Source organism: Phaseolus vulgaris, chromosome 5, assembly GCF_051622355.1.
Source record: "Phaseolus vulgaris cultivar YP4 chromosome 5, ASM5162235v1, whole genome shotgun sequence".
Lineage (NCBI taxonomy): Eukaryota > Viridiplantae > Streptophyta > Magnoliopsida > Fabales > Fabaceae > Phaseolus > Phaseolus vulgaris.
The window spans coordinates 42124157-42148106 of record NC_143502.1 but is presented as its reverse complement, the minus strand read 5'-3'; the positions used below and the strand labels follow the sequence as shown (position 1 = coordinate 42148106).

General features: G+C 32.0%; 4 protein-coding genes across 7 annotated transcripts; 2 read left to right on the top strand and 2 right to left on the bottom strand.

Moving 5' to 3' along the window:
• Positions 1-1253: 1253 nt before the first annotated feature.
• On the top strand, positions 1254-4841 carry LOC137835909 (protein CHUP1, chloroplastic). 4 transcript variants are annotated; one of them, XM_068644660.2, is made up of 5 exons: positions 1254-1538; positions 1909-2186; positions 2289-2377; positions 3007-3738; positions 3823-4841. In XM_068644660.2, the coding sequence occupies exons 2-5, from the start codon at positions 2042-2044 to the stop codon at positions 4627-4629; spliced, it is 1773 nt and encodes a 590-aa protein (XP_068500761.2). In that variant the 5' UTR covers positions 1254-1538; positions 1909-2041; the 3' UTR covers positions 4630-4841. The 4 variants fall into 4 exon arrangements, with proteins under 4 accessions (XP_068500761.2, XP_068500760.2, XP_090158068.1 ...); XM_068644659.2 differs by having other exon boundaries at positions 1448-1617; XM_090301942.1 differs by lacking the exon at positions 1254-1538 and adding an exon at positions 1625-1788.
• Positions 4842-4942: 101 nt separating this feature from the next.
• On the bottom strand, positions 4943-6779 carry LOC137835910 (GDSL esterase/lipase APG). Its single transcript, XM_068644662.2, has 5 exons — positions 6382-6779; positions 6164-6294; positions 5841-6074; positions 5472-5727; positions 4943-5367 (listed from the first exon to the last, which is right to left on the bottom strand). The coding sequence occupies exons 1-5, from the start codon at positions 6623-6625 to the stop codon at positions 5171-5173; spliced, it is 1062 nt and encodes a 353-aa protein (XP_068500763.2). The 5' UTR covers positions 6626-6779; the 3' UTR covers positions 4943-5170.
• Positions 6780-7001: 222 nt separating this feature from the next.
• On the bottom strand, positions 7002-12283 carry LOC137835904 (putative leucine-rich repeat receptor-like protein kinase At2g19210). The gene is made up of 13 exons (XM_068644646.2): positions 11816-12283; positions 11015-11561; positions 10094-10569; positions 9773-9920; positions 9623-9694; positions 9378-9446; positions 9217-9297; positions 8925-9076; positions 8493-8716; positions 8276-8402; positions 8103-8165; positions 7833-8022; positions 7002-7733 (listed from the first exon to the last, which is right to left on the bottom strand). Exons 1-13 carry the CDS (start codon positions 11970-11972, stop codon positions 7337-7339), a joined length of 2703 nt encoding a protein of 900 aa, XP_068500747.2. The 5' UTR covers positions 11973-12283; the 3' UTR covers positions 7002-7336.
• A 4578-nt stretch (positions 12284-16861) lies between these two features.
• LOC150027656 (LRR receptor-like serine/threonine-protein kinase IOS1) lies at positions 16862-22518 on the top strand. The gene is made up of 14 exons (XM_090301941.1): positions 16862-16975; positions 17800-17955; positions 18467-18998; positions 19076-19563; positions 19644-19782; positions 19871-19942; positions 20123-20194; positions 20280-20360; positions 20560-20714; positions 20817-21064; positions 21148-21274; positions 21425-21493; positions 21564-21753; positions 21863-22518. The coding sequence occupies exons 2-14, from the start codon at positions 17892-17894 to the stop codon at positions 22263-22265; spliced, it is 2640 nt and encodes an 879-aa protein (XP_090158067.1). The 5' UTR covers positions 16862-16975; positions 17800-17891; the 3' UTR covers positions 22266-22518.
• The last annotated feature ends 1432 nt before the right edge of the window (positions 22519-23950 follow it).

The following is a 23950-nucleotide window of genomic DNA, read 5'->3' as shown; positions in this document are numbered from 1 at the left end:
ATTTAAAATTTGATTAAAATTATATTTTTGTAAAGTAACTTTAAACTATTGTATGTGGTATGCACTTGAATTAATCACAATTTTACATTTGATAGAAATGCATAGCAGAGAAATTAATTCGTGCATAATTTAAATATAATGTTTTAACAGTGTATTTTTTAGTTCTATTAAACTATAAATGGCCATATAATTTAAATCAACTTTACAGCAAATACTTTAATAATTATATTTACATTAGTATTTAATCGATAGATAATGTAAAAATAGTTGTAAATATATTTTTAATCTAAAATATAATTATATCTTATATTTTGTTTCTAAATTTTATTTGTTCAACTTTTGCTTTCTGTAGAAAGAAATTCAGCTTTAGTCCTTATTATTTTGTTAAGTCTTTTTATGATATATATATTTATCCACAACTATGAATAATATCTAAGTCTTTTAATTTTTTTATTAATAATATATTTATTCTCTTTGTAACTGCTATATGAAAATTATATTACCTGGTTATTCTTATAAATACAACTCATCTAATTAATTTTATTGTCTGTGAAAAAATGATCAAACCATTAATAATAAATGATTTTTAACTTCTTTTTTATCATATAAATTTAGTAACTTATTGATTTTTATATGTTTTCAACATAAATTTTACCAATATTTTGTATTTGTAATTATTATAATGTTTAATTTTTTAAATTCTGTAGTATCATAACAGAAGTAGACACATACACTTAATAGCTTGTATTTGCAATGGTTTCTATAATATTTTATTCATTTAGATGGATATTGAGAGAAAATATCTAATAAAAATAAATAGATAAATTAGAAGGATTAAACGACAATACCAAGGATTAAAACTAACTTTTTTTACATAGCCAACAGTTAAATAATATTTTTTTTTAAATTCTAAAACTAAATATTACAATATTTTTTAAAAAAATTAATTCTTTTACCTATACCTATATATAAAAAGGTTCCTATATACATATTTATTTTCTCATTTTATCCTTTATACCAATATTTTATTTTACTATTTTAAAAATATATAATAATTTTTTTTTATCATTTTATTGTTATCTTAATATTAAACATATATATATATATAAATACAAAAAAAAACTAAATATAAAAATAAAAAGTACAAATAAAAATATTTACACAAGTATAATTTGTGCTATTGTTTCTTCTTCCATAGCCATAATATTATATTGCAGTTTCTCTTTCTAATTAGTAATGGTTTCGCTGTTAACGATCGAATCGAATCTTCAATTTTATTGCTTTCTTTCTGTTCATATCATAATTCCAATTTCTTTAATTTCAACTCTGTTACTCACGCTCACAAGGCCCACCTTCCACGTCGCCTTCACCATTCCTCCACACGACAAGAATCAATGGCCAACGTTTGTAGCTATAAACTATAAAGACATGATTTTTCAAACAATTCGATTCTGCCCAATTGCTGTTTCGTCCATGATAGGGACAACCTCACACGCAACCAAAGCTATTTGCTAAAAGACAACCTCAATAGCATTTAAGTAAACCTCCAAACCCACAGATTTTTCACAACTCACCTGAGTTGTTGTCTTCTCATGTTAACTTGTGTTGGCCTTTGAGGTTTTTTGTTTCTTTCATAATTTGAATTGAGTTTTTTACTTGTTCATTCATGCTCCCTTTCAGACGTTTAGTTTTTTTGACTTTTGATAGCGATGGATCATGTCATGCACTATTTTTTTTATTGTTTTTTACTATTACTTGCCTGGAACCAATCTAGCCAGCATGTTACTAGTAAGCCTCGCGTGATTTGACTTTCTTGTGATTGGTTTGTGAATGGTTTCTGGTCACGTGTAATGATTTTCCTATGTGGGTTGTGGACTTTGCTTATCTATGACTTTTTTGTGTTTCTAGGCATAAACTACAAATGAATCTTGTGCTTTTTCCGTGGGTTTGAGATGGGTGAGGATGTTGATGATGATGAAGGAAAGTTATGTGATCTTTGTCTCTCTTCAGGGCTCAAAGAGAAATTAGATTAGTTGTGACGATGGTGATCATACAGGAAACGGGTGTGAAGCCTGTTCTGCTTAAATTTGGTTTGGCTTTGGCTCTTTCATTTGCTGGATTTCTCTACTCACGTTTCAGAATCAGAAGAATCAAGCCCTCCCAGTCACGCAAGGGGGGTTCTTTCGGTTGGTTTTTGCCTCACACCAATATTTCAGCTCTCTTTTTCCCCTGTTTCCTTGAATGATGAATATAAGCTTCTTTTTTTTCATTTTTTTTATCTTTCTCAGATCACGAGAGTGAAGTTAATTCAGGAGGAGGTATAGGGGCGGCACTAAGTACTTGCAACACCATTTCAGCAGCAAATTTTCTGTGTTCTGTAAGTTGCTTTTGGGGGGGTACAAGTATGTACTCTGTCACAGAGAGAATAGTATTTTTCTGAATTTTTAAAGCTGTCATTTTAATTAGGATTTATTGTTGATTCATTACTATCAATTTTGGGGGTTGGAATTTATGTAGCTTCTAAATATTGTGAGGGTTTCCAACAAAAAAAGAAGCTATTTAAAAAGTATAAATCTTTTAGTAATAGGGTGTTAGGTACCCGTAGCCACTAATTAGTTAGGTTAATGGACTGATATAGTTTGAACAAGGCATGTTGCCTATAAACAAAGGGAGAAGTTGAGATAGATATCTCTCTGTCAAATTAAGAGCACTGTACAAAAGAACAACAAGAAAATTGTTGTTGGAACTAAGAAAATTAGAGTAAAATAAGGAGTTAAGAAAATTTGGTCGGCCAACAGAATTTTAACATTGAAACCTTCCATATTATAGTGCTGTATCTAAGATACTTTTGAGGAAAAAAAGAATATTTGTATGTAGGATACCTTTGCATGCAACTACCAATTAACATAACTAATCATACACATTACATAAAGTTGGCAATTTTTTTTTTCTTTTCAGAAAACTTAAAAAACTAAAACAGGGTTATTAAATTTCCTTTTATTACAGGAAGAAACTTGCACCGACAGGGTGATAACTGGCAATTCTCCTCTTGTTCTCTCTCCTGACAGTACACAAAATGGTGATCCTCTTAAGGTCGTAGACTTTGGAGCCACAGTTGTCAGAAATTCTTTTAACAAAGATATGGAAGCACCGTGGTTAAAAGTATATGCAGATCCTGATAAGGATGACTACGAGCAAGAGGTAACTCAACTCAGGAATATGATTAGAATGCTTCAAGACAGGGAACAAAGTCTTGAGGTTCAACTGCTCGAGTACTGTGGTCTTAGAGAGCAAGAAACAGTAGTGATGGAGCTCCAAAATAGATTGAAAGCTAGTACTGTTGAGGTAAAGATGTTCAATCTGAAGGTTAAAACCTTGCAGTCTGAGAATTGGAGACTAAAGGAACAAGTTTCTGATCATGCAAAAGTGCTGGCTGAGCTTGAGAGTGCAAAAGCACAAGTCAAATTGCTTAATGAGAAAATTAGGTATGAAGCTGAACAGAATAGGGAACAGATCGTAAGTCTTCAACAGAAAGTTTCCAGGTTGCAAGACCAACAATGCAAGGATGCTGCTTGTGATCAGGACATTCAAATAAAGCTGCAAAAGCTGAAGGATCTGGAGTCTGAAGCAGAAGAGTTGAGGAAATCTAATTTAAGATTGCATATAGAAAATTCTCACTTAGTTCGAAGATTGGATTCTACCCAAATCCTTGCTAATGCAGTTCTGGAAGACCCAGAGGTACGGAGCTTATAATCAACAACACCTTTCCTTCAGTCACTACTTGTTAGACTCTAATTTTTACCTTGTGCTTTTGGGATGCAGGTAGATGCTGTGAAGCAAGAAAGTGAGTGTCTTAAACAAGAAAACGTGCGCTTGATGAAGGAAATTGAGCAACTACATTCTGATCGATGTTCAGATCTTGAAGAATTAGTTTATATGCGGTGGATAAATGCTTGCTTACGATATGAACTAAGAAATTTTGAAGCCCCACCAGGTAAAATGGTTGCAAAGGACTTAAGCAGAAGCTTAAGCCCCACGTCTGAGAGGAAAGCCAAGCAGCTTATACTTGAATACGCAAATACTGATGGACCAGGGAACACTGTGGACTTTGATATAGATCAATGGTCCTCCTCGCAGGCTTCTTCTCTCACTGACTTTGGAGAGTGTGATGATTTTTCTGATAATTCCTTTGCTGCCAAAACTAACACCACAAGCCAGACCAAGCTTTTAAGCAAGCTTAGACAACTGATACAAGGTAAAGATAGTAGTCATCACCATTGTCATGTTTCATCACAAGAAAAATGTGGACATCAAGATAGCAATCCTCCACAGCAAAGTACTTCAACTGGAATTGAGGGTCTTAGGAGTGAGTCTGCAACTCTCATTGTCACATCTAGAACTTCCCTTGATTTCTCTAGGTTGATGAGTACTCAGGAAGAAGTAGATAGGAGAAATTCAGATAGCGTTTTCATGGGAAGCTCAAAGAAACTCAGTGCACATCAAAGAGGTTCCTTCTCAGATTCTTTAGGCTTGGAAAAAAATAATTTGGAGAAATATGCAGAAGCTTTAAAAGACTCTAGCTTGAGTGGTAGACATCAAAGACGAAGTAGATCAGCATCCTGTAGTTAGTTTTTTGTAACTTATTATCACCATGCATTACAAGTATATACAGTGTAGTAGTCAATGTAAATTAGCCGTTAGGTATAGTTCAGACACCATCTGTGTATTAAATAAAAATGCATTTTCAATCATAGTTCATATGACGTCAAATCTGGCCGTAGACATTGTAGCCGGTGATATCATTGTCATCGGAAAAATTTAAAATTTCGGTTGAGTGATTATGTCCATCGTGTTCTTCTGACTTATACCTGCATTATGTAACTGTGTTCTCGTTTTTTAGGTGATTCCTTGGGTATGTACTTATGAATGCAAAGTGGAAACATAGCGGCAGCAATAATTGCATCTCAAATTGGAAGTTCCTTGAATTTTACAATGACATTGATTAAATTTGGAAAAAAAGATAAAGAAGAACAAATAAATATGAGCAGTGGTACATGCATTATTTCCACGATGATTTAATATGAAATTTCTTAAGATTTTATTAAATACTACAAGACGGGCTTCTTTTGCATCATTTCCATGAACAGTTGTTGTACACACCCACGGGCCCTTAAGTGATAAGGGCTATGCCTTGTAAAATCAATGCATCGGCTAGAACTTGGTTAGCAGCTTGTGAAGGATGGACGCTATCCCAAAACACATATTGGGTTGCATTAGAACAAGTTCCTGGTGATTTTGGATTGCACATTAAAGATGTTGTCTCCACTATTCCAGTACCACAGCAACCTTTTCTTGCCTCGGCAAAACCTGTTGAACATCAAAAGACAGTATAGAAGAATAAGTAGCATCCTATTACACCAAGAGATCAAAGTCATGTGTGATAGTATTCTAGCAAATGAAGTATAGGTTACCATATTTTGAAGGGGACTGAACAAGGTCATAAAGAGGTTTGAAAATATCAAAGACAACAATCTTAAGACCAGGAAGTTGCTTTTGGAGATTTGCTGCAGCTGACTTGATTTTCTTGTTAAATCCTTGGGCATCATTGTTGATCCTCGAGACACAACCATTCTCGTGGAAACCAAACAAAGTTCTTGCAGCAGGTAGGCAACCTAGAGGTGGGAGTGAAGTCACTCCAACTTTCCTAGCTCCCAATTTATACAAGTCCTATGTTCAAAGCAAAGCACCTTTAAAAGTCTTTTTCTGTTTTGGTAAGATTATAACTCATTTTTCCAGTTACTAGCCATAGCTTGCAGAATAACAGTAACAAATTAAAGTACCTTAACAAAGATTGAAAATGCACCCACAAGGTATGCAGAATACTGATCAGGAGTGAAGGCTTTGTTGATCAAAGGATTGACGTAATAGTTTTGCACAAAATCACTGCTGCCAGCACTCAATATGTACAGCGCATCCTTAATAATAAGCGATGCTTTTTTACTGCCAGCAACCTTGGCCAGCTTGCATTGATATTCCTTGTAATATTTTAACTGTTGAGACAATGGAATCGCATGCTGCAAAAAATAATATTAGAAAAACATAAATTTTCAAAGATATGCGAGTTTGCCTGAGTGTGTGCGCACGCTATTCATTCCCAACTTACATTCAAAATAGCAGCCTTTTCATCATAACCAGACGCTGCAGAAGCAAAGTTTGCTCCAATAAGGAGATTCTTCCCTGAAGCCTGAGGGCTAAGATATGCAGGTGCAAAACTCTTAAAACCCAGTGTTTCAGCTGCAAAAGTAAACGTTATTTCAACAAAAATGAAACATTATTTCTAACCAAGCCGAGTGAGTTCCAAGTTTAAAATTATTTCCTCACCAGTAATATCAGTGGCTAGTTTCCCATTGCAGAACCTCCCAGTGGGTTGATGGTTGACAAAGTCCCTTCCATAAGGAGGGTAGTTTGCCTTGAAAAGGGTAGGCAAATAATCATTATTCCCAACATCCACGGCTGAGTCACCAAATATTATGATTGCTGGCACAAGGGTATTTTGTGCATTACCCCATGCCAAGAAGGCAAATGCAAAGAGTACAAGAAGTCCTTTTCTGCTATTCATATTCATCTTTGTATTGCTAACAATAACCTTCTTGTGTGCATGTATTATATTTATAAGTTGAAGTGTCGAACTAATATGGCAACTGAAATGACCCCTTATCACCCTACTAATGGAGGAGGATTGAAGTTGGGCATGACTATTAAATGAGAACACATGAACTGGTTACATCCTTCGATAGTTTCCTGTTTTTTGAGATCATACGTTTTAACCTCACACGTGATATTGCTTTCTAGTCACAAACTCCTGTCTCGTGTCTGTTTACAATGTTTCTTTTATTTACTATGGTGGTCGGTGAGAGAAGTTGTTGAAAATTTGTGATTAGGAGGCAGCATAATAATCTTGATCACGAGATAGCTGCATGAGTTGGAGACTTGGAGTTTTTCCCACTGATGAATTGGCGGTGGTTTTATTTTTGGTGAATAAATTGGATAATTCAAGTTTTTTTTTTTCCATTTTCGGATTGAATTTTGATTCACAACCAATAAATATTCATAGATCACATCCAATCATATTACATTTTTAACACCTCTTTTGTACACTATAGATACGTTGCACAGATTTGTCTCTCTTGCTAAGCAGTAGCATGCCTTTTACTTTAGATGGATAATGGATTTATTCTCTTGTAAATCCACAAGACTATATATAGTTGGAGGTTGACAAAAAAAAATTAGAAACTAAAAATAATGGAAAAAGAACTAGAAAACGCATTCTTGGTCACTATCTTGCATCTGGGCCACAACCAGCTTCAAGATCAACAACATTCATTTCAATCGAGTTGATGCCTTCTTTTTCTCGGGTTGCTTCCATTTTTAAGGACTCTTTCAGTTCACCGACAATGTGATTCATTGATGGCCTTTGGATAGAGATTGAAGGCACACAAGCCACTGCTGCCTCCAAGGCCTTCCACATAGAACCAAAGTCAAAATCCCCCTGCATCTTTGGATCAACAATTTGTAGTATATCTCCCCTTTCAAGAAATTGGTTAACCCATTGCACAATGTGAGTGTTATTATGACCTTTTATTATAGCTGGCTGCCCAGTAATTAGCTCCAAAAGCACAATGCCAAAACTATAAACATCACTTTTTTCAGTCAGCCTGCTGGATATGTAGTATCTGTAAAAGGAAACTCAGATGGGTTGAAAAAGATGTGTTCAACTTAAAACCTTCTTGTAGATAAAAAAAACGGCACCATGTTTGTTTGATAAAACTTACTCTGGATCAAGATATCCAACCGTGCCAATAACTATAGTTGATACATGACTTTCATTTTCAGCTGAGAAAAGTTTTGAGAAACCAAAATCAGCTACTTTTGCTTGCAGTTTCTCATTCAGTAAAATGTTTGCAGTCTTTATGTCTCTGTGGACTATTGGTGGCTTGCAGCCGTGATGCAAGTACTCAATACCTAGAAGTATAGGTTCAATACAGTAACTCAGTATCCTTCAGTAACAGCAAAGTGAGGAATGGACAAATCAAATCACTAACCTTGAGCAGCATCAAGTGCTATCTGAATCCTCTGTCTCCAACTCAATGGTTCTCTCTTAGCATCTACTCAGACACAAAAATAGAGTATAGTTTCTTGTTTACTTGGGTATAGTCATTGATCAAGTAACTATGCAATACAAGCATGGAATGAACGGGAGAACAAATTAATATACCTGAAAGATAGTCCTCCAAGTTACCATTAGTCATGTATTCGTAAATGATGGCTGTGTGTCCAACTTCATTACAGTATCCAAGAAAGGAAGCTAAATTCTTATGATGCACACGTATCAAGAGTTGAGCCTGCAAATAGGTGGAAGCATGTAATCTTAGATATAACATTTCTTTGAATTCAAATTATGCCATCTTAAATTTCTATGGTGAGAAGCATGCCTCAGTCTGAAACTGCTGAGATCCTTCAGGAGATTTAGACAAGAGCATTTTGACAGCAGCTTGTGTGCCATCCTTTAAGTAACCAAGATAAACAATTCCATATCCTCCCTTCCCAATTGTTTTTTCAAAGTTATTGGTTATAGTCCTTATCTCAGAGTAGGAGAACTGTTTATTATTTGTCTTCAGCACAAATTCTTCGTTTGATCTCACACCTTGCTTTGAGGCTAAACAAAGTAATCAAAATTTATTATTATCAGAAAGTCATTTTTATTATATACTGTAATTTAAATATGTGACATTTTTCCTTTTTATTAAATACATAATTTGAAATGCAAGATTTTAGTTTGGTCTTTGTTTATTGCATTTTGAAGTCAATGATTGTGAGAGCCTCAGTTTAGCTTGAAAGTAAGACAATTATATATATTTTCAGACCTGGTTTTCTGTTGTATCTCCTCCAAATGATAGTCAGCACACAACCCAATACAATGAAGAAGAGTAGTGCTGAAAGAATGCCTGCCACAAGTGGGACAATATTCTTTTTGGCCTTTTCACATGGGCCTTTCCGGCAGAGATCCGGATCCACACTATGGTCATAACAATTTTGTTTCAAGAGATTGAAGAAGTAAAGTAAAACAAAGAAGTTACAAGAAAAAGTAGGTCCACATCTTTGAACCTTAGGTCAGTGAGAAACTTATTAACATCTTGATTTCAAACCAAAACAAACCTTAACATAAGGGAACCATTCTTTGATCTTTTCAAGAGAAGTGGAGGAATTTCACCCGAGAGTCTGTTCCCTGATAAATTGCTGCTAAGATAGCATATGTGAGATGACTTTTTTTTTATTTACACTGACAAATATCAGATACTGAAATCTCTATAACTTACAGAGTTTTTAAGTATTGCAGCTCTGAAAAATCAGGTAGTGGTCCTGTTAAGCTATTGTTTGATAAATCCCTGAGAAACAAAGCATTGTTTTTATGTTAAACTAAAATTATGGTAAATTAATAATTCTTGTTTAAGGAATCCATGTTAAATGCTGAGTACAACTTTAGGGAAGAAATATCCTATTTTCCAACCCTTTTTGGGCAAGGAACAGAATTTACTCAATCTGTTGCCATATTAACACTTACAAGAATTCTAAGAATTTGAGCTGCGAAAAAGAACCACTTATCGGGCCATCTAATCCACTGGAGGCTAGGTTTCTGCATGCAGTTCAAATAAGCGTTGGTCTGCCATGATTTTAATCAATGCAAATTTGAATTTTGGAAAATAGAACTTACAATGCAGTTATTGTGGGAGATTTATATCCATTATTGCTGCACTTTATACCATTCCAAGAGTATTCCAACGGTGCACAAGGGTCTCCTCGCCAAGATTTATCCAACGACAACAACTTGTAATATGATTTGATGTCGGTGATAGCCTTAACTATAATTCTCACAAGCATAGAGTGTCAATGTCTGTTATTTTCGTTAACCAACTTTTCTAACTTGTGATGTGATTTATACTTTTACTACCTTTCTAACAGTTATAACTGTAACAAAACAACAAAACAGCAAAACAACAAAAGGAAATCAAAGAGAGGACAAGGAACAACTAACCATCTTCTTGATCTGTAGGTGAATGCAAGAATTCTTTAACAACATAAATCTCCATGGCATTTAGAATAGGAGGATGGGTGGAACTTGGTTTCTTGTGGATAGAGAACTTGAGCTTACTTCCCCTAATAGCCTGTGCACTTTCTATCGTAGTTGACTGCAAATACTTGGGAGTCACAGATTCAGACAAAATTTGTCCATTCAGTGTAATGTCGAATACCCTGCTTTCATTTTCCTTAAGCTTTTCAATTTCAGCAAAGTGCAAGTAAACATACGAATCTGAAGTAGGATGCTCGGTGTCAAATTCAAATTCCAGGGAACCATTTTCATTTGTTGGTCTCACAGCAGTTTTCATTGCTTCTGGTGGAAGGTGATAAGCAGTATGGTCCACGGAGTCAATGGTGGAGGAAGTACTGATTAGTGTAGAATCTGGTAAGTTGTAAGGATACCATATTCGATCATAAGCATCTTCTTCAAACCTACATGTTATCAAACAGCATTAAAAGCTTTGCCTTTAAAAAAAACAGCAGTAAAAGCTAAATCAATTCTCATATGGACTAATAGAAACTGAGTCCCCTTGTAGGAACTAATTGAAGAAAACATAAAACCAGAGAAGGCAAGGCAAGAGGTTGTAGAAACTGATTGAAAGTAATTGCACAAGATTGCAAAACTCATTCATATATTTTTGATTTAGTCAATAATATATATAATAAAATTACAGTTACTGGAAGTTATAAAATATGAATACTAATAGGCCTAAACTGACCATTAATGCAATAATAACGATAAAATAGTTTAAGGATAATAAAATCAGAATTAATAATAATAAAATCTGAATTAATAATCAACACCCATGACTTGTATTAAACTTGTTTAACATCTGTGAAAATGCTTGCATATGTAACGGATGAATATCTAACTTACCTCACTATTTCATTGGTTATTGACCCAATGTCAAAACGTCTATATAGGGATAAGAGTGCAGAGTTTGTTCTGTAACTGTCATGATCCAAGTGCCTCATCTCCAGTGCTGATATAAAAGGAGTTCCCTTATCGGTATTCAATAAACAAATATATATTTCATCCATGGATGGCACATGTAAAATCTCCTTGATTACAACATGAGTGGCATTGTCAAACATCACAGTGTCCCAAAAATTAACCCCAACATAGAGATCAAATAGTGGCAGCTTATTCAAGTCATCATAGTTTCCATACATAAAAGAAGCTCTTATCAAGTAAATGGTATCTCTGCGTTCTGGATGTTGTAGTTTGTAGCAGTTCCTTTTCTCCTCAGGAAAGCTTCTCACAGTAGTGAAAATTCTTTGGGATATTTCAGAAGTGAGCTTGAGGGATATGTTTTTGCTTGTTCCAGTGTCAATGAACAGTGCATCTGAAGTGTAAGGAATCTGAGTTTTCTCATCAGTGTAGGTAGCTTTTTCTGGTATCCCACAGTCAATGCAAATAGAACCTAGAATTAACACAAACTGATATGAGAAGAATTTATGGATATAATAATAAAAAATTTAGTAGTTTTCTTTAACCTTTTTTTTCATTTATTATTTATTTAGTCATTTATGTTGGCTATTACAAACAGAAGAATAAGAAAAAAAAAATCCAGAATGTTTCTCCTTGATGCTAACGGCTAATTATTTAGTATTTAGTTAGTATATAACTTTTGGGACAATTTTACACAAGCTCAGAACAGTACAAGAAAATCCTCACCAGAGACATCATGTAGTTTCCTTTCTTGTTTGTGATGCATAGAGTTCTTCTCTGTGGCCAGAACTACGGACTTTCCAGAAAATTCTGAAATGGTATATACAAGGACACACCATAAGGTGAAGCTCCAAGCCCAATGGCATCTCCATTTGCCATCCATGAAATTTCAGAAAGAGATCACTATTTGATAATTGGTATAAGCAGATATTATCAAACAGTGGATGTGTTTTGTGATTAGAAGAAAACCATGAGGCATTTACTGCATAAATTCCTATGGAGTGGTTGGGGAATTTATAATCATACCAGTCTATATAGGAAGATATTTATGATACCACACATGTTGATGTTTAAACTTGGAAGTGCATTAAGTTCGTGGACCCGATACAATTTAGGATCCATGACTAACTAGTTTCGCGGGGAAAAAGTGTTTGCAAAATTTTGTTTATTCACCAAAATAATGTTTCATGAGATGCCTTATGCAGTGGTGAGTATGAGATGCAGATATACTAGAAAACAGTGAAGAAAGGTTAGGCAGTTAGATACTTGATTAATACTCAATTAAGGCAATTAAAACAATGCCTACACATGAATCATTTTATAGAAAAAGGATGTCAAAAAACAAAATAAAGAGGATAACATAGATGTAAAAGGTATGAAAAAAAGAGTAAAAACCAGTGAATAGTTGAACCCTTTATGTAAAAAATGTGTAAAAAGAAGTTTGGTTTTCATCCCTTTGTGAATGTCATGATTTTTGCAGATGGAGGCAGTTTTTATAAGGTAGTTGAAACTTTGTTGTCAGTATTGTAAGAATAGTACTCTGATTAAATTGGTAGAAAAAGTAATAAATGAACAAACAAGAATCTGTGTAAGAAAAGGAAACGAAGCCTGAAATTGTGGATATATATGTGTAAAGGGAAATAAATTAGAAGGATAAAGTTAAGTTGGTTTTGTTCTGAGCCAAATTTCTTAGTCATTCATGCCTTGGTACTATGTGTTTTCATGAAGGTAACTCAGAACTTATCCATCATAATATGCAGTTCAGTATTGTTTGGTTTTCAAACAAGTTTATCCTAAAAAATGCAGATTATAGAGACTGCAATTCTGAGATGTCATTGCCAAGTAGGACCAATGACTTAATACAAGATGTGGACAACTATAAATAAATATCAAATTTGCATTCACACTAAGCTGATCATAATATATATATATATATATATATATATATATATATATATATAAAATTTATTTTAGAGAAAGTTTAGATGAAATTGTATGCATATTTTATATAAAAAAAATCAATTAAGTTTAGAATTTTACTTCACTAATTCTTGGGAAAATAATGACATTAAAATTATAATTAATAATTTTTTATAGAAATTACAAACATATTTTAAAAAAATAAAATATTTTTTTGAGTTAAATGAAACTATTGTAAATAATAAAATTCATTTTAAGTACTTTAACAAAATGCATATCTCATAGGTATTTCACATTAAATTATTAAAATGAAATTTTAATTTGAATAAGAAAATACAATCAAAATATTTATGATATTTACACAATGAAATATTCTAAATAAGTAAAGGGAACTCCTATATTGTGTTCATAATGAGATATAAAAAGAAATACAAAATAAAATATTTTGATCAGAATCAAACTTGCAGCAAGTCTTCTAACACGTACATACACTTATAATTAATTTAAGATTTAGTAGGGAAGTTTTTTTAGTATAAATTACAACTATATTTTCAGTACAAGAAAATCATGAAATAGAAATTAAAGATCATTTGTAGAAACCAAAATAATTAGTTGCAATAGTAACTAAATTAGAGATCATTTTAGAAATTAAAAAGAAATTTGGTTTCTAAACTAGTTTCTATTATTTTCTATTATTGTTAAATAGTTTTTAAATTGGTATCTAATTAGCAACCAAGGTTTTTGCTACCAAAGTTAGAAACTAAATAATTGGTAGTTAAAATTTGGTTGCTAATTAGATACCAATTTAGAAACTATTTAACAATAATATAAACTAATTTAGAAACAAATATTTTTTTTTAGTTTCTAAAATGGTCTCTATTTTAGTTTCTATTGTAACTAATTATTTTGGTCTCTAAACATTGATTTCTATTTCATGATTTTTTTATAGTGTTTAAAAAATAATTTTATTCAAGTTGGTAAAGTCATTATGAACTATAAATATCTTTCTATGAGGATTTATTAATAGGATATATTTTATGTTTACTTTATATTATACACTAATAGAATTAATAGAGTTCAGTAAAAAAAAAAGAGTCAAAACTCTTTAAGCTTGTGTTTGCTCCTTAATTATTACCTTAAATTGAGGGTATTTAGTCATGATTAATTGAATTACGATTTATTAGTTTGTTCACATGCTTATTTCTAGATTATTATCTAATATATATTAATTATTATTTTCTTATGAAAGAATATTTATAGATTTGTATAAGGTAAATACAATAATTTCTGATTGGACATATGAATAGAAATAACTTTAAATGATCAATTTTCAACCGTTTGTTGTGCGTCCACTTCAAATCACGGTTTAAATTTCCATGAGTGAGTATGAGACAAATGAAAGAAAAAAAATATGTTAAAATTGATATTTTTTTGAAAAAAATATATATAAATCAAGTAAATAAAATTCTTTAAATTATATATAAATTTATAATATGGTTATAATAGTAAAGAAATCCTTTTCATATTACCTTTTTCATATAATATAATATATTACATATCAACGATCAAACATATCAATTTCTTTTTGGTCTAAAAAATAGACTGCAATTGAGAGACTGCCATAATCAAACAAATTAAAGTAAATTTCTTTCTCCACCTCCTTATCTTCACTTTCTTAAATTTTTCAATTCCAAAATTGTTCTTAGACAAAAGTTACAAGATTTTTTTTTTCATTTTAAAATTATATAATATTATAGACATTTTGAACGATTATATTCTAAATTTTAAAATTCAAAATGTATTTTTTAAATTTTAAAAGAAAAATACAATAATATACTTTTGTTTTTCAAATTTTAGAGTTTAAAAGATATTTTCAAACTAAAAAAAATATTTCAAATTTTAAAATTTAAAATATACACTACAAAAATTAATTAAATAATAATTAAATTTAGAAACTAAAAATAAGTATTTACTATATTAATTAAATTAAATACTAATTTAGAAAAAAAAATTATTGATATCTAATGTTGTTTCTATTATTAATAAAATATTATAAATTAATTTTTAAATTGATATCTAAATTAGTTACCAAAATTTTAGTTAATAATATTTTATATTCTAAATTAGTCTCTAAATGATTAATAGAGACTAATTTAGAACATAAGTAGTTAGTAGTTAAAACTTTGATAATTAATAACTATTTTATAAATTTTTATTAATAATAGAAACTATTTTAAAAAATTATATTTAATTTAACTAATATAATGACTAATTATTTTGATATCTAAAATAAGTAATTAATAACTAAAACATTGATAATTAACAATTACTTTATAAATTTTATTAATAATAAAAATTATTTTAAAAAATAATATCTAATTAGTTAATATAGTGAATAATTATTTTAATATCTAAAATAATTATTTTGATATGTAAAATCAGTGACGAGCTTATATGTACGGAAAAAATCTCATTCGTATGAAATGTAAAATGTCTGTTTTGTCCTTTTTAATTTTTTTAATTTCCTAATTCTCTCCTAACCTTACACCACACATTCCCTTATTCTTTCTATTTTTAAAGGAGGCCCTTTTCGTCATTTTTCTTCTATTTAATGCATTTGTAATATAGAAATAATTTAGAAAGTTTGTAAAATTTGAATTAATTAGTTTGTGACCAGCTATATACGTGTACATCGTTAAATTTACGGCATATCTACGCGTTAACGTGTAGAAGATTTATATTACTGCACATTTAATTAGCGAGTATTAATGTTCATTCTTCAAGCATTTACATTTAATAATTTGAAGCAATATTCTTAATGTAATATACTTTTAATATAAACCTTACCAAATTATGTGTATCGTGAAAATAAAAAATAAAACAAATACTATGATTAATTATCATTATTATGAGTTTCTACGTAAAACTATGATTAATAATTATCATTATTATCTAGGGTTCAGGATTTATATATATAAATTAGTGTGAAATTGAAACTATAAAATGAGGGGATTTTCAGACTCCATTTTTTAATAGAATCGATCAACAAAGATTAATGAAATATTCAAATTTGTTAGCATCTTCTTTCTTATAAAAATAACAATCAATTTATTTTAATGTTTCAGTAACCAACTAACAACTATGTAAAGTACAAGGTTTTTGTTGGTAATACATATCAATTGAAGCACTATGTGTGGGAAGATATAATACAAGGTACCTGTATAAGTAAAACTGTTTTTATGTGTATTATGGAATTTGTTTTTTTTTTCAGAATTTAGTTTTTTTTATCAGTAAAGAATAAATAAAATAAAAAGAGACATTTCAGGGTGTTCTAACCCTTATACAAAACCTCAAAACCAAGTTTCCTAGTACTATACGAAAATCCAAAAAAAGAGTTTAGTTCCTAGCTTTTGTGAAAGTAGTAAGATAACGAAGATAGTGCTTTTTCTGGAATATTTTATAAGAACTTTGTGGTGTTTAGAATGTTAGCAAATTTAATTTATTTTTCCCTTAAAAAAAAATCCTCCATGAAGCAACATCATCTTCTAGAAACAAGTAATATATTAGAATCTCTTTCTCAATTTTTTCATTTGTGAGTTACAGTATTTTTTTTTTCCAATAATAATTATAAGTGGTTATGTGTGGTTGTGGAAGTTGGAAGGAAAGAAAGAAAGAAAGGTTAGTTTTTGTTTTGTATTTGAGAGTACATGTCAATGTTTTTGTTTCTACCACTGCAACTATTCCACATTGTCTTCTACAAGGACAAGTCAAATACTTTTTATGACTTTTAGCACTGTAACTATTCCACATTGTCTTGTACTGTAAAGGACAAACCTTGCCATGTCAAAAAGTTTTCATCATAAGCATATTATAAACTACTATCCATCTCCATTCATCCACCAAAAACCTACCTTGAAGAGATATCACAGTAGCAGCAGCAGAAACACCTTCCCAAGCAATTGCACGGTGTGTTTCTTTCTTATATGCATGCATGTTGTTCGTCTTCTCTCTTTTATGTTTCTTTTCTAATATCTTTTTATATGCTATAGTCATAATCTTCAAATTACTGTTATTAATCAGAAAGTACTTGTGAGTTTGACCAAGGTAATTATCACCTTAGCTTCACATATCCAATCTTAACTACTTCTGTCATGTCAGTAACATATGAGACCAAAAAAGTTACAAGTTGAGAATAAGATTCACTGCTTCTGCTTTACAGTATGTTAATATATTTGGATATATATATATATAGTTTTTGACCATGGGTTATTTTTTTTTTCTTATCAAAATAGGATCCATTTAAAAAAATTACAAATTTAGGTAAGTCGTGTCAATTCGACACGACTTCATATGCATAAATCGTTATTGAAGTCGTGCCAACTTGTTATTTTCTTTTGTTATTTTCTTAATTTTTCTATTTAATATATAATGATGATTGTAACAAAAAGAAGAAGAAAAAATAATAAATTATTAAGATTTAATTTAAATGATTTAACTCAGATGTGTTAGAAAAAATCATTCATGAAAAATGATTTTTTTAAAGATTAATTAGGAAAGTATTAAAATTTGAGGTGTTTATTTATAAAAGTTAAGATGAATTACAACAAAGTGTTTGTTATTGGTCTCTTTTGTATATATTCCTGGAAGTGATGCTGCTCAATCATTGCAGTTTTTGTGATAATATTCAGCCTTTTATGCTAGCTGTTTTTTTAAAATAATTAAATTACAGATTTTATTTGAATTTTGGTTGATTGATGGGTGAATTAAGTAGTATTATTTGTATGATGCAGATTGCAGAGTTAAACACGGAAACAGAAATTAAACCTAAAAAGTGTTTGTAATTACCTCAAAAGCTCACACGTTGACTAGGTCATCTAAGTCAATGTTGATGACTTTCTACGTTGCTGTTTTAGCTGTTCTACTTCTTCAAGCTCATGCTCAACCAGGTTCGTTACACCAAAACGCCAACCATTTATTTTCTCAAACAACTTCATTATATCATTATTTTCTGTGCTAAAAAACAATAGAAAAAGAAGACAGACAAAAGAGAAAAAGAATAAAAATAAATTTTATTTAATTAAAAAAATAAAAAATAATCAATTTTGTAAAGCTCCATATTTACCAGTCGCACTAGTCCAAACTATATTCTGAAGTATCTATAATAAACATGTTTCACTAAAGAATAATAAACATGTTTCACTAAAGATTAATACTAGATTCATCATAATCATACTGAAATATTCATTTTATCTTTCACGGCAGAACGATTTGTCGTAGCTACTTTATTAGTCTGATATTCAAATTTTCTTCATCTTTTCACTACTTAATGTCTTATCTATCTTATCTATGTAATTTAAATTATTACTGAATTCAATATATATCTTCTTTCATTATTAATTTCACTCTTTCTCTCTTCGTAGCAACTTTAACAGTAATATATGCAATTTTATGTTTTAGGATTTATCAGCATAGATTGCGGAGCTGAAGCAGGTGTCAACTATACTGACACACTTGGTATAAATTACGTTTCGGATGCAAATTTCACAAATACTGGTGTGAGATCGACAATATCATCTGAGGAGATCAGCAGGCACAGTCAACGACAACTGTTGAGGCTGAGAAGTTTCCCAGAAGGAAAAAGGAACTGCTACAAAATAAGCGTCACAAGAGGCTCTAAGTATCTCATCCGCACTCTTTTTCTTTATGGAAATTATGATGTCCGAAATATGTCACCACAGTTTGATCTTCATCTGGGACCTAACCTGTGGGATACAGTCACTATACACAATGCATCCTCTTACCAATCCAATGAGATCATACATGTACCTTTACAGGATTTCGTACAAATCTGTCTGGTTAACACAGGAAAGGGTACACCATTTATAACAGCCATTGAATTGAGGACTTTGAAAAATGATACATACGTAACTGAATCGGGATCACTGCTAAGTTACATGCGGTGCGATTTGGGTCCTAACAGAAACTACAGGTGAAATCATAGTTATGGATTAAATCTTTTTCTGCATTAAGAGATTGATTGATTATGTTGTAATTTTCTTCTCACAGGTACCCGACTGATGTTCATGATCGTTTCTGGTATACCTGTGACTTCGAGGAAGATTGGACACAGCTAAGTGCCTCGATTTCTGATGATTCTTTTGTTGAGAACTATTACGAACTGGGAGCTACCATCATGAGCACCGCAGTTACACCAGCAAATGGTAGTGCTCCGTTGGTAATAAGGTGGAAGCCACAAGATGAAAATGAGAAATTCTATGTTTACATGCACTTCACGGAGATCCAGGTGTTAACCACGAATCAGACAAGACAATTCAACATCACAAGGAGGAACGGGGAATCAGGGTGGGGGCTTCAAAATTTCTCTCCACAGTACCACACTGTCAATACTATACATACCCCGTCAGCCATCAGCGGGAAAGTAATTACATATTCACTGGAGAGGACCCAAAATTCTACCCTGCCTCCCATCATCAATGCCATTGAAATTTACAGAGTAAAACAATTCCATCAATCTGATACATCCCAGGGAGATGGTAAGCCCCGAAACTATTATATTTTATATCCATCTCTTCTGTTTTTACAATTGATTTGTTATGATTTGAAACATATATAGTTGATGCGATTACAAGCATAAAGTCAGTTTATGGAGTGAAAAGAGATTGGGAAGGTGATCCATGCGCCCCTGCAGCCTACTTGTGGGATGGTCTCAATTGTTCTTATAACGGAATTGAGTCACCAAGAATCACAGCTTTGTAAGTCATGCTTGCCAAATTCCTATTATTGCTTTATAAAACTGAGATGATATTGTATATAAATATAACTATTGATTGAGCAAAACAGGAATTTATCTTCAAGTGGATTGTCAGGAAAGATAGACCCTTCAATCTCAAAGCTCACCATGTTGGAGAAGCTGTGAGTTTTTCTTTTATTTCACCCCATCCAGAAATACATGAGACCAGAAAAGTCTCTTGTTTTAAATCTTTTTGTTCTTTCTTATGTACTTATTATGTGTGAAGAATCGACATATCTTTTGCCACATGATTCAAGATTTAAACATACTTAAAAGGGATAAATTGTTTGTTAAATTTGTAGGGATTTATCGAATAATAGCTTAAACGATGAGGTTCCTGATTTTCTGTCTCAATTACAACACTTGAAGATCTTGTAAGTTACTTGCTCAATTACTTGAAACTATGTTATCCACTGTACCAGAAAAGACAAAAGGATTATTTATTCCTATTTTTGGCAGAAACTTGGAGAAGAATAACCTCTTCGGTTCAATTCCCTCGGCACTTGTTGAAAAATCAAAGGAAGGTTCTCTCACCCTAAGGTATATGAATCTTACTCAAACTACTCAAATTCATAACATGGTTGCTTAAAGTAACGACGATGCGTGTTTGAAAGAGAGATTATTCTTTTGTATTTAACTTAATAAACTCAATAATCTTTTGGAAGTCTTAAAAGAAATAAATTTTACTTGCAAGGTTGCTTTAAACTTTGAACATAAATCTTCTGTGATTTCCATGCAGTTTGGGTGAAAATCCATATATCTGTGAACATGGTCAATGCATCGAGCACAGAAATAACATTGTTATACCCTTGGTAGCATCAGTCTGCGGGGTTTTGATCCTTCTGGTTGCCGTGGCAGCTATATTGTGGATCCTTAAGAGGAGAAAATCAAAAGGTGATGCTACAATGATAAAATCATTCGTATTTTTTTTTTAAATTTGCAAAACAAATTCAATCTTAACTGACAGTTTCCAAACTATTGTACAATATCTAACAGCTTCGATGGTAAAAAAGGATCAAAGTGAGATATCCGAGCAGCACACAAAACAAGAGGATTCATTAAAGCAGTCTAAAAAACAAATATGTTCACACTCCGACATCTGTAAAATTACCAACAATTTCAATACAATTGTTGGTAAAGGAGGATTTGGAACAGTTTATCTGGGCTATATTTATGACACTCCAGTTGCTGTCAAAATTCTTTCCCCTTCATCATTCCGTGGTTATGAACAATTTGAAGCAGAGGTAAGTTTTAATCACTTTGCACTTGGTTTTTGAATTGAGTAGTAAGTATTTATGGCTAAACATGGTAGTGGATTGATTTTCAGGTTACACTTCTACTGAGAGTTCATCATAAAAATCTGACTTCCCTTATTGGTTACTGTGATGAAGGAAGCAATAAGAGTCTCATATATGAGTACATGGCCAATGGAAACTTACAGGAACATCTCTCTGGTTAGTTCCCAAATAAAATGAAGTTCTTGTTAAAAAGTTTGTGCAAATCAATTTCCTAGTTAGTTTTGTATTCCAAAATTCTGGATATGGAAATTTTCATATTGCTCAACTGTACAAATTATATGAAAGTTACTGAGTTTGTTCTTGCAGGTAAACACAGTAAATCAAAATTCTTGAGCTGGGAAGACAGACTGCGTATAGCAGTAGACGCAGCCTTGGGTAAGAAAGCAAACTTCAGATTATGCGTTTTGATAGTTTTGTTAATGTGTTTTCCATAAATCTAATATAGGATTGGAGTATCTGCAAAATGGTTGCAAGCCACCTATAATACACAGAGACGTAAAATCTTCAAACATCTTGTTGAATGAACACTTCCAAGCGAAATTATCTGATTTTGGTCTATCCAAAATTATCCCAGATGATGGGGGATCACATTTGTCAACTGTTGTCGCTGGAACTCCTGGTTACCTGGACCCTGAGTAAGAACTTGAATTACTGTCCATCCATTAATTTCTGAGATTTTGAGATATCACCATACACTGGCAGAAAATATATTTGGTTTCATGATATGTCTTGCATTCATTGCAGCTATTACAAAAACAATAGATTAACAGAGAAAAGTGATGTTTATAGCTTTGGAGTGGTTCTTCTGGAAATAATCACAGGCCAGCAAGTAATAGCAAGGAACGAAGAAAGGAGTCACCTAATTGAATGGGTTAGATCCCTGGTTGCTATAGGGGATATCAAGGCCATTGTTGACTCAAGGTTAGAAGGAGATTTTGACATTAACTCAGCCTGGAAAGCCGTGGAAATAGCAATGGCTTGTGTTTCTCTACGTCCCAACCAAAGGCCAATCATGAGTGTGATAGTGTTTGAACTAAAGGAGACCTTAGCAACTGAAGCAGCTCGAACAAAACCTAACAGTAGTGCAGAGTCAATTGAACAGGTCAATCTGAATTTCAGCACCCAACTCATACCTCTCGCTAGGTGAAATAGTGTGTTCGATGATGGAAAAAAAAAGTGAAGGAAATGAATAAGCAACGCATACAAGAACTTTTACTCCCTCCCTACAGAGAGATTTGTATAAATGCTTCATTCACTCACTTGTTTGAATCTATGTTGTTGAGGGCCACACATGATGGATTTTGAGAAAACAGTGTTATTATTATTTTCTTTTTTCCTTAAATGCTTTAATGATGTGACGAATACACTATATATTGTATAAAATTGGTATGATTGTATAACGTGGTTGTTTACAAATATGATTTGATCATAAAGGATTAATGTCTCAGTGCATTAAAGAAGAGAAAATTTCATAGTAACATCCACGATCAAGTTGATTAAGCTTGCATCATAGTACCTCATTCAGTAACAACAAATATTTCAAATATAGAAGAAATAGAAACCAGAGAGAGAGGGAGGATGTCCCTTTCTGTTGTATCATACTATTTCATGCTTTTCTGTTGTCCCTTTCCTTGTTCATGCCTTGGTACTATGTGTTATCATGAAGGTAACTCGGAACTTATCCATCAGTATTGTTTGGTTTTCAAACAAGTTTATCCTAAAAAATGCAGATTACAGAGACTGCAATTCTGAGATGAAATTGTATGCTTAGTTTATATATTTTTTTTCAATTAAATATAGAATTTTACTTCACTAATTTTTGAGAAAATAATGACATTAAAATTATAATTAATAATTTTTATAGAGATTTACAAACATATTTTACAAAAATAAAATATTTTTTTTTAGTTAAATGAATCTATTGTAAATAATAATATTCATCTTAAGTAATTTAACAAAAATGTATATCTTATAGGTATTTCACATTAAATTATTAAAATGAAATCTTAAGTTTCACTAGAGAATACAATCAAAATATTTATAATATTTACACTATGAAATATTCTAATAAGTAAAGGGAATTCCTATATTGTGTTGGTAAGTTATTTACTGAAATATTCTTTTTATACCTTGATATGTTCTTCTGTCACCTTATACTAAATTTTTTTTTATCAGCAAAGAATTAAATTAAATAAGAGGGGATACTTCAGGGATATCCTGACCTGTGTACAATTATCAGAAAAGAAATCTACCAAAATCTAAACCGGACCCTCTACCCTTCTAACAAACTTCCAACAGGGGACCATTTGCGGGAAGAATTTGTCTTATCAAGTATGTGTTTTCTGCGTGGACTTGGAGAAGAGATCACACACCAATATCATGGGTTAGTTGGAAGAATGTATGCAAACCCATGGATGGAGGAGGGTTGGGGATAAAGATCCCAAAACCTTTAATAGTGCTTTGTTGGCAAAATGGAGGTGGCGGATGGTGAGTAATGAACAAGGTAAGTGGAAAGACATTTTGGTTGCCAAATATGGGATGGACTTTAATCGGAGTCAAAATGCTGTGAAATTTCATTCACGTTGGTGGCGAGATCTTTGCTGTGTATGCGGGGATGGAGAAGAAGAGGGTTGGTTCCAAAAAGCAATTCGATGAAAAGTTGGTTCTGGAAATAGAGTTAGATTTTGGGAGGATGTTTGGATTGACACCAATAACCTAGCAAACATGTATCCTAGGCTCTTCTCTTTGTCGTTGGATCAGGGGATGACAATAGGTGAGGTTGGTGGATGGGAAGAGTCAGTGTGGCAATGGAGGCTAAGGTGGAGGAGGGTA

Bases quoted from the DNA above. Each gene is read 5' to 3' on its own strand.
- LOC137835909 (XM_068644660.2), top strand. From the start codon at position 2,042: ATGGTGATCATACAGGAAACGGGTGTGAAGCCTGTTCTGCTTAAATTT. The intron at 2,378-3,006 runs GTAAGTTGCTTT...CTTTTATTACAG, and splicing joins CAGCAAATTTTCTGTGTTCT to GAAGAAACTTGCACCGACAG. The intron at 3,739-3,822 runs GTACGGAGCTTA...TTTGGGATGCAG, and splicing joins CAGTTCTGGAAGACCCAGAG to GTAGATGCTGTGAAGCAAGA.
- LOC137835910 (XM_068644662.2), bottom strand. From the start codon at position 6,625: ATGAATATGAATAGCAGAAAAGGACTTCTTGTACTCTTTGCATTTGCC. The intron at 5,728-5,840 runs GTACTTTAATTT...CTTTGAACATAG, and splicing joins CATTTTCAATCTTTGTTAAG to GACTTGTATAAATTGGGAGC. The intron at 5,368-5,471 runs GTAACCTATACT...GATGTTCAACAG, and splicing joins TCAGTCCCCTTCAAAATATG to GTTTTGCCGAGGCAAGAAAA.
- LOC137835904 (XM_068644646.2), bottom strand. From the start codon at position 11,972: ATGGATGGCAAATGGAGATGCCATTGGGCTTGGAGCTTCACCTTATGG. The intron at 9,447-9,622 runs GTAAGTGTTAAT...TTTGTTTCTCAG, and splicing joins CTCAAATTCTTAGAATTCTT to GGATTTATCAAACAATAGCT. The intron at 8,403-8,492 runs GCATGCTTCTCA...ACCTATTTGCAG, and splicing joins CTCAGCAGTTTCAGACTGAG to GCTCAACTCTTGATACGTGT.
- LOC150027656 (XM_090301941.1), top strand. From the start codon at position 17,892: ATGTTGATGACTTTCTACGTTGCTGTTTTAGCTGTTCTACTTCTTCAA. The intron at 17,956-18,466 runs GTTCGTTACACC...TTTATGTTTTAG, and splicing joins TCAAGCTCATGCTCAACCAG to GATTTATCAGCATAGATTGC. The intron at 20,715-20,816 runs GTGATGCTACAA...AATATCTAACAG, and splicing joins TAAGAGGAGAAAATCAAAAG to CTTCGATGGTAAAAAAGGAT.